The 9464-nt window shown below is 43.3% G+C and overlaps 1 protein-coding gene across 1 annotated transcript; it reads right to left on the bottom strand.

Annotated features, from left to right (window-relative positions):
- Window positions 1-2557: 2557 nt before the first annotated feature.
- On the bottom strand, window positions 2558-5090 carry LOC128299056 (procathepsin L-like). Its single transcript, XM_053034904.1, has 4 exons — window positions 4707-5090; window positions 4466-4618; window positions 2835-3125; window positions 2558-2695 (listed from the first exon to the last, which is right to left on the bottom strand). The coding sequence occupies exons 1-4, from the start codon at window positions 5088-5090 to the stop codon at window positions 2558-2560; spliced, it is 966 nt and encodes a 321-aa protein (XP_052890864.1).
- Between the last annotated feature and the right edge of the window lie 4374 nt (window positions 5091-9464).

The following is a 9464-nucleotide window of genomic DNA, read 5'->3' as shown; positions in this document are numbered from 1 at the left end:
AGGTTCGGGCGTTGGGAATCGAAACATTTGTTTATCACCCAGCCGAGCCTTATTCGCCATCAAGCATGAAGCTGACGATTTCCTTCCCTATTTGTGATGTTTGCTAGCTGTTCCAATGCTAGCGGTGGTCTTTCCGGTGGATTACAGGTGGATTAGCGATTGTAATGCAGCTTAGTGAGTGATCTACTTTGTGCTGTTTGTGCTTCCGATACATAATTTGCGACCGATAAATGTGTGAGAATTGAATATGACAAAGTTTCGAAATTTGTCTCATCAATGCTGCTGATTCGTTCGTCTTTCTGGATGCATCTGACAGTATGGTTGTGGTGACCGGCTACGACGCAATAGCTGGAACACTCTGGAGTTTCCATCCAGAGCTTATCAGGGTTGCTGGAATGGCGATGACGCATGGCGGTATACTTGTCTCGTACTCAACGAGTAGTAAGATGCTGAAGAAAGCGAAAAGGGAAACTTCGTAAATAAACTTCATCGTGATAAGTTCGGTCCAAATTCCACCATATACTCCAGCCTATCTCTTTTCCTATGTGCGAAGATATTTACTACGCAGGACCGAATCGACGGTCACTTGCAGATATCCAAGAATCAATCGATATGGACATCTATACTGGCGTCTTTTTTAAACAACCACAGCTTCGAAATAATTGAAGTCGTCTAAAATTCTGATTATTTCCCAACTTGGTTCGCAATTGCAAAAGGCCCGAAGAAAATTCTTGGGAAAATTTGGGAAAAGTTTTTGACTGGGACAGTTTCGAGAATTCTAAGCCGTGATACTGCAAATTGAGCTACGAATACCTCTGAGACTGTATATGATTTTAATTTTGTTTGTAGAGCATTAAACTAGGCATATAGGAATAGGAGGATACTTTTCAACCTCTTCGCGGAATTCTTCTGGAGTTCCAGGGGGATGATCGGAATAAACGAACTGCAAACGTCAACCATCAACCAGACAGTGCTGCAGCAGGTCTAGGTCAACTCAGATTTGTTATCAATGCGCCTGAATTAAGACACAATTGTCATCGCATCTGCTCCAGATTCCCATGATATGCTGATAACGTTGCAAATCAAAATGCAAATGCTGATAATTTTTCAACAACCATGACAGTTGACAGCATTAATTTCATAGTCAAATTGAAATCGAGCGCACTGGGGTACGATTGGGTCGATCGGATTACTGTGCTACGAAACAAGCCGAAAGCATGAATGGGACAGTTTATTTTCCTTCCTTGCGAAATCGAAACCTACATCACATGGGATTTGCGGTACAGTGCACATGCTAAGCTCATTAGAATGCATGCTTCCATGTCGGATTACCTTCCCATAAGTCCCTAATGACGTCCCTGTTTCTACGGAATGGCCTACCGTAAACATCGTCTTTCACCGTTTGCTGAATGTCTTCCCACTGATAAGGGATCTGTTTATTGAGGTTTAATTTGAAATTTCCTACCCTGCGGTCACTTGTGGTTTGATTTTGAAATCTGTTTGCCAACAATCGGACCAACCCATTGGTCGGGCCTCGGGGGGCGGTGGTGGTAGGTAGCCAACTGAGGCACTGATCGTTATCGGTCATCCTGCGACAACAGCATGGACACGTTCTCGCAAACTGTGACAAGCTGCCCAGACCAAACACCGGTGACTTATTTATAGAATCCGGTAAGGCGTAGGTTGCCACAATGCATGGCCGGATTGTCGTTGATAGTAGCGCAGGGGTGGCAGGTGCATTAAATTATGTACGTCAAGCGTCGGTGTGCAGTACTACAGCTCATTGTGTCGCAGTGCCAATACGTACCCCGATTACGCTCACGGCAAGATGCAACAGTCTACCACTAAACGAAAAGGCGATACAGAGGGAGGAATTAACAGAAAGAAAAAAATCGACAATAAATTCGTCTAAAATGGCAAGAGGCTACATAAAAAGCAATCACCTGCATTTCGTCCCCGTTTGTCTCCATTACTCGTCATGCTTGGCGCGACGGGTTTCGATTGTCGGAGTCGAGAAGTTCAGGTCCATTATTTACCCTTCCGTTCGCGCACGGTCCGGTACTGGTTATTGTGTACACAAGTGACTTTTTTTTGTGTCTTTTTTCGTTTGTTTAAGCCCAACAGCTTTGGGAAGAACCAAGCCAAGGAGATATATTGAAAGTACTTACGAATATCATCAATTACGATAAGCGGCACAGGATGCAATTCGGCGATCGGTGAGGGTATAATTCTTTGTCTTTTCGTTGCTCCTCGCCGGCTTCGTCGCTTTGGGCCCACACTCTCTGTCTGCTTGCTTCACCGGCAGAGACACCACGCGGCCGCCCCGGATGCAATTAGCACTCGAACAGTGCAGTAAATGCATGATGCGGTCATTTATTTGCCACCACGCATCACATCACTCTTCCATTCGTGCAAGTTGTTAACCGCGATCCGGTGGGTGGTGGGCAAATTAGCTGAAATGTGTTACCTTTCTGCCCTCTCACGGGCAAACACCCCAACACCTCATAGTCTTCTGATTTCAAATAAAATGATGATGACCTCCTTTTTTCCGTGTTACCTACCACACGTTTTTAAAGTTTCGTTGTCCCGTATCTAAACTTACCGAAGACGTGTACGGGTAGTCCACCTCGCGCATCACTCCACCGGCCTGTTCAAGATATTTCAGCGTGTTTCGGAGCGAACCACCTCCGCAACCCTGTCGAAGCAGATTTACATTTAACAATGAGACACGATTGGCAGGCTTAATGTTGCTCGCTGCTCGGAAAGCTCCCACAGCAACAGATTGACCCCTATAGCGTTCGATGTGCCGTAGAAATTCCGGTTCCGACACTCACCAAGTTACCGGTAGCCGTTGAACAGTCCACCATCTGCTGCTCGCTCACCAACTCTACCCGGCCGATGTGTTTCATTAGCTGGGCCGATATTGCGTACGCCACGCTGAACGCGTAACAGGAACCGCAGGTCTTTTGGTTGGCCGGAGCCGTTTTGAAGCCCTTCTCGCGCCAATCGATTGTCTCCGGGAGCTCGTTGCTGGAGCTGACAATTTCGTCCGATATTGTGGGCTTCACCTTCCGGTGTGGGTCCATCTTCAACCGGATGAGCCGTTTCCGGTATTCACTGTTATTCTAAAACAGGATGATCGAGTTTTGTATGAAGATTAGCATTTCTATTAAGAAGCTTCTTGGCGGAGAATCTATTAATGGATAATTCTTTTTCTTAGACCACATTCCCTGGAATTGGAATTAAGTTTACTGAAATGGTTTCAATTATCACATTTAATACCATAATTAAATAGTTCCTTTACCATCAGTGTTCAACTTAAAATGACGTCAGTTACACGTGTCTGATGTAACAACCCTTCGCTAAGGGAGAAGTTTATCATTGGCGCAATCATACCGGGGAGGATTAAATTTCATATGCACATGCTGCACTACAACCGTACCCGGAAACATTGTCCAGTCTGTCTGCAGGACGTGTGAAAAGAGTGACCACCATGAAAACCACTTGCCACTCGATCGGAACGTACCACGAACGTGGTGCGTGGGACGGAGTTGTGCAACTCGGGATGTACCGAGTTTATTGGACGGAAACGAAAAGTTATGACCGGTTCACAAAGGTTTCGCCAACCGTGATTGGTTTCGTGGAAATGGGAATACCCAGAACGGGTTCGTCGTAATATTTTGTCTACTTCAGAGCAAATGGCTAGTTTGTGTGGTAGAAAGGTGTTGTGGGTGTAATTTGCAAATTAATTAATGTGCGTGAAAAATATGATAAACGAATTCTGCGGTTAGGTAGGACGCTGGAAGATAGAAACTCTCCGTCCGTTTATAGTTTTCGTGGTGAGTTAAGTTTGTAATTGCAAGAGATGATTAACATGGTTTCGGAATAAATCATCATTTTGAATTAAATGATTAATGCTGTAAAAATCGCAGCTAAACATTAACCCAAAACTGCTCATGAAGTGCTTATTATAAACAGCAACAACACATCAAACGCCTAAAGGTATGCAATGCGTTTGTTAACAATACCTTATTACGACGTTATTGCTTTGAACATTGAAGATTTTGTGACGTATCCTTGAAAATTCCCAGACAGTACGCAGAGAAGGGAAATATCAACCCTCGTTACTTTTGATAAAACTTTCATCTTAAATTTACAATACTACACCTACGCGCTTGGTTGAAGCGACCCCCGTAAAATGTGATGCTAATCAACTCACAAATCCAGCACCGTAAGGCACGGGCAACGTATTGGAATTGCCAGCCCATTTCGCCCGGCAGCGTTGGATTTGATGTGGGAAGGATTCTCGGCTTCCTTGAACCGGTTCGGCTGCTAACACACATTCCGCGCCCGGTAAGGCCATTCTTTAATGCGCCTGAATGTATGCTAACGCACCGTCGCACTTTTACGTCAGCGAAGTGAACTGGCGATAATAATGTGCAGGGTGAGAAAAGGGGATGCTTACCATGTCGGCGAACGCATTCGGTGCCATGCGGAATCGATTGCTACCCGCCTCGAACGCTTTGTTGTGTTCGTTAATTTCCGCCAGGTTGTCCATGTAGGCGGACCGTCTACGCTGGGCACGATACTTGGCGTAGTATTTCTTGCGGTGCGTTTCCTGTGCGACGCGCGTTTTGGGAAGTTAGAAAATGGATCCCATTAGTGTGGGCGAACTTTTGACTCCATCCAGGAACCATGTAACTTACCATGTACGAACGGAACATGTCACTTTCCGTGGTTGCGCTCGCTGGTGCGGTGGTGACGTTTGTGGGCGACCGATTCGTTACCGGGGACACTGAGCGATCGGAAGAATGCTTTGATTTCCGCTTACCGGTTGCCACGTTACCAACGATCGGTTCGACCGGTGCTATCATCTCCAATTCTTCGGAGAGTGCGATTACCCCCGATCGTTCGTACGATCGTTTGCCCACCGATTGCAGGATCGCTGGTTTCGAATGTTTCACATCCGCCTGGAATGGTTGGTTTCGCTGCGAGGAAACACGGCGATTCGCGGACGGAGGAAAATCCCCGGCAGCCGCAAAACCGATAGCGGAAAGGCACAGAATTAAATGACCGCAGCGAATGTTCATGACGGGACCGGGTTTTTACTGGCACTGGTCACTGGCGCGACGTTTAACGAGCGTGCTATTAAGACGGAGAACAACTGGCAAATTAATAAACTCGACCCGACCGCACACGGACCGCGAAGCACTTGGGAATGGTTGCTTTTGCCTCTGTCAGCAATGAGTTTGAGTGCAGTTGGGTTGTGTGTTTTTTATTTTAGTATCGCCCTTATTTTGTGGACTCATTCCGTTCCATTCGATTGGCTTCGGTGGCCGTGTGGTTGGCACTTTTCTTACACACCTTTTTAGTTTTGTGTCACAGCCCTTCTTGCCAGAAGGAAGGATTATTTTGTTTGTTTTCCCGTCTGCAACGCAACGCATGGTTGTTTTACTTCACTACCGTGTCATAACCGGAACAACAATGTGAATGGGTTTACGATGGGTTTTTTTTCTGTTGTTTTCTTTCACCGCATACCGCAACGGTTGGCTTTGTGTTTTAACCTAGTTCTTTTGCTACAAACAAAATAGGTTTATTGGTGGCTGTGCGTTTAATGGTGTGTTAATCATCCATTTGACGGTGCAAAGCTAATAAAGGGTAGCTGAAAGCAGTTTAAAAATAATGATTGGTAATATTTACTGGTGAGTTGTACTCTCTTTTGTTTTTACTTGCTAACAGGTCCGGTTGCAGGACTATGCAACAGAATTCCAGAACAGAAAAGAGGTTTTCTTCCCAATTGGTAAACGTTGTTAATTTTATTTCATTTCATTTAATATGACACTTTATGACGTTTTGCGTTTATGGGTTGACTTGTGCCACCCTTCCTGGAAATGTAACGAAAATGTGCAATGTGTTTGAAGTAGTTAGTATCAAAATTTCGTCGTCTGTAGATAAAATTAGTGCGCAATTTGCGTAGCGAGCTAGAAATCAAAATTTTTAAGTAATTATATTCCAACTCGATTCCTGTGTCTAAGGTACATAAGGACGATAATTTATGTAAAACCATTATAATCACCATGCCCTGTTGCAAGCCATATTGAGCAACTCTAGCAACGAAGAACACGTCTCGTTAGGAAAAGCAATTAATTAAAAAAAAAAGACAATTTCTCTCATAATTAGGTGCGCAATGCGTGGGTTTTTACGCTAGCGCAGCTAACGAACCGTGCATGCAACAGCTGCCTATATTGTTATATTGTTTCTGTTTATTTTTATATAAAAAAGTCGATTGCTTCACTGTCATGGAACACAGTGTTTTTCCCTGCTGTCATCCACATCAATAAACAAACAGCCTTGCTACTAGCGAGGGCCAAAAATAACCCATTGAACAGTGTTCGAAGGTAAGACCTGAAACAACACATTTGGGGGGTGGTTTAAATTGCCGGTCGGTCGGTGACAGTGCAGTGGGTACAGGAAAACGCATTTTAACCACATCAATTACCACTCGTAGCATCATTAGAGCGAAGCGTGCCGATCGTTCAACACTTCAATTGCTCGGAGTAAGTCGAACGATTTCAATGGTATTCATAATACCATTTTGACAGCTTGTAGAGGATGTTTTTTTGTCCTGCCTTCTATAGGCCGGCTCTATACTTTGAACAACAACAAAAAATCCAAACCATGTTGATGGATGCTTGAAGGACAATTCATTTTGGGGAGAAAACTTCGGATACTGATGGGAAACCATTCAACGGGGCTGAGCATATGCTCCCATTCAATCGAAACAATAGCGTTCCGGAAAGCACGTGCTCGGTACGGCAAACCTTACCTAAGGAAAATGTATCCAGAGAGGAGAGTTGGTAAGGTATTTTCGTGATGAATTTTTCTTTCATAAAAACATCCTTTTCAAGCGGTAACCATGGTGCCAATGTTTGATGTACGTTATTCGAGGGCAATGAAGGCAAGCAGTACATTCGCGTATTGTTTAGTCATCACGTCACCATAGGAGAGAGAGACACGTTGTTTAGCATGCAACTGGTGTTGGCAGTTTCGGTAGCTTATGGAACAGTACAAATCCATGGTATAGTAGAGAATTTGTTATACATTGTGAGGTGAAGAAGTTGTATAGAAAAGGAAAAAAATCGAAACAATTTTTTGTATTAATTTATTTTAAATTTTCACACGCAATTAGGCTCATACGCATACCAAGTGAAATGTATTTTATACTTTATAGTCAGCAATAAAAAGCGGACGAGTGATAATAAGCTTTCCAATATTCTATTATATATATTATATATACTCACGGCACGTTGCAGTTTAACGTGGTGAGGGGGTCATTATTAAAGGAAGATTTATGAAGCGCCATTTGCACGCTCGGGAGCAAATTGAGTAACTACGCAAGGGAGTGTTCTACGGTGACGCGTATGCTTTAAACATTTTTACTTGATTTTGGGGATGATTTGAAAAAAAAATTATTAATAATATTAATCACCTTAATATTTAATCACTTTTCTTAATTAAAGTAATTTTATTATTGCTTATTAATAATTAAATTAATCTTCTGTACACTGCTATAACAGTCAAACATTCATCATAATTTAAGTATGCTGCTCAAACTGTAGCGAATCAAATAACGTCGTGTACTACAAAAACGAATGAAAAATGGAAGTTCCCCTTGCAATTCCTAGCATTCAGTCCTCGTTGAAAAATAAGCAAAAATAAAAAAACGATTTACTCAACAAGCAAAACAAAACCCAAACTCACGGTGGCGCTCGCGCAAGAGTACACGACGTATGGTGTGAAAATAAATAATACAATATTTATTTCCCACCCGGCTTGCAATCGTTTGCATGCGTACGACGGTGGGCAAGCTGGCCCAATCGTCCCCATATTGGATCGTGCACCCCTCGTTCGCCCTCATATAGGCCCGCACACCCTTAGCGGGCAGGGGGGAGGATAATAAATTCCCTTAATGATCAATCGATCAACCGCACAAGTACACATTTGTGGGGCCTGAATGTGGGGGAATTTGTTGTCGTCTGTTTTTTTTGTCGCACTTGTTCTCTTCGTTAAATTGTGCGTGTGTTTATTTTATCTTGGTTTAATCGAAATAAAAAAAATACATCGCCACTGGTTAGCGTGTGATAAATGGAACAGAAATCAAGTTACACACCGGCCTGGTGTTGTGCCTTCATTTGCGTGGTGTTGGTGAAAATCAATCGCGGTAATTGAAATCAACCAAATGCAATTTATTAAGCGCCACTAGGTGAATACAAAATTAAGCACCGATGTCTGGTGGTTTTGGGGAGGCGCCAGGCCGTTTTGCTCGTTGTTTTGTTTAAACGAGTACAAGGGGGAGGAAAAAAAGCAACACACGTCATCACGCGCTAGGGGTGACAAATAAAAAAGTGCACCAAACAAACAATTCGACGCACGTTTTGGTCGGTGTCGCTGCTAATTGGGTTTAATTTATGATCATTTCGCTCGCACCACATTTGCACATCATTCGGATGCTGAATAGGGGGGTGGCGGAACTGTACTCAATATTTTTGAACGAAGCTTTTTCCCCAACGCTATTACATTGGTTTTTGATGGATATCCTGTTGAATATGCCATAAGAAGATGACATTGACGATTTATTGAATAGCATTTGGAAATTCGTAATATTAGAATGATTTCACTTGGGAAAACTTCTTTTTGTGGACAATCTTTAGGATAAACACATCAATCATTATCCGAAGCAATTTCTTCCAGCGATATTTTAGACGATTAGATTAGAAGTAAATGATTTGGTTAATTATCTGAAGTCCGCACGCTGTGCTGAATTAGTAGTATTTATGTTTACCATCACCATCAAAACTGAAGCCAAAATCTAGAGTACATTTCCGGTGGCGGTAGCGAACGGCGAAACAATTGCTTCGCCATCCAACAGCGCTCGTTCCGGGACGGTTTCATCCGGACACGATGAAGGATTATGTCACAACTGTTTATTTATCTTGGCCTGTGCATGCGGCAAACCACTTCAAACGATGGTTTCTGTAGGGCTTCCGGTGTGGTAAGCGCCAAACCCGTAGCAAAGTTTTCTTTCGTTCCATTTGCCTTTGCCAACCCGGCTGCCCAGAACCGGATCGATCTGGTCCAATGGTAAGGTAAATAAACGTGAAAATTATTCAACCCTGATTGGTGCAAAAGACTCGCAACTTTTTCTAGAACTGCCGGGGGTGTGAGTTGGAAATGTAATACGGCAAACTTCCGGTTATTCAGTGTCAGTGGAAATGGAACGATGGATGGAAGTGTTTTTCCGCACCATTTCGGTGTTGATCGTGCTGATTGAATTGGATCGTGTACTTGTGTACTTGGGTGTAATTTTAATGAAAAAGGGGTTGTACAAAAAAGGGAAGTTTGCAGAATTTTAGGCGTTAGAAAATCTGATAAGTAAGTAAGAATAATATTGTTTCCCACAGTAA

Source organism: Anopheles moucheti, chromosome 2, assembly GCF_943734755.1.
Source record: "Anopheles moucheti chromosome 2, idAnoMoucSN_F20_07, whole genome shotgun sequence".
Lineage (NCBI taxonomy): Eukaryota > Metazoa > Arthropoda > Insecta > Diptera > Culicidae > Anopheles > Anopheles moucheti.
This window is presented reverse-complemented; position numbering and strand designations above follow the sequence as displayed.

Coding starts and splice junctions, on each gene's coding strand:
- LOC128299056 (XM_053034904.1), bottom strand. CDS start 5,090: ATGAACATTCGCTGCGGTCATTTAATTCTGTGCCTTTCCGCTATCGGT. Junction 3,126..4,465: donor CGAATGCGTTCGCCGACATG/GTAAGCATCCCC, acceptor ATCCTGTTTTAG/AATAACAGTGAATACCGGAA. Junction 2,696..2,834: donor CAACGGCTACCGGTAACTTG/GTGAGTGTCGGA, acceptor CTGCTTCGACAG/GGTTGCGGAGGTGGTTCGCT.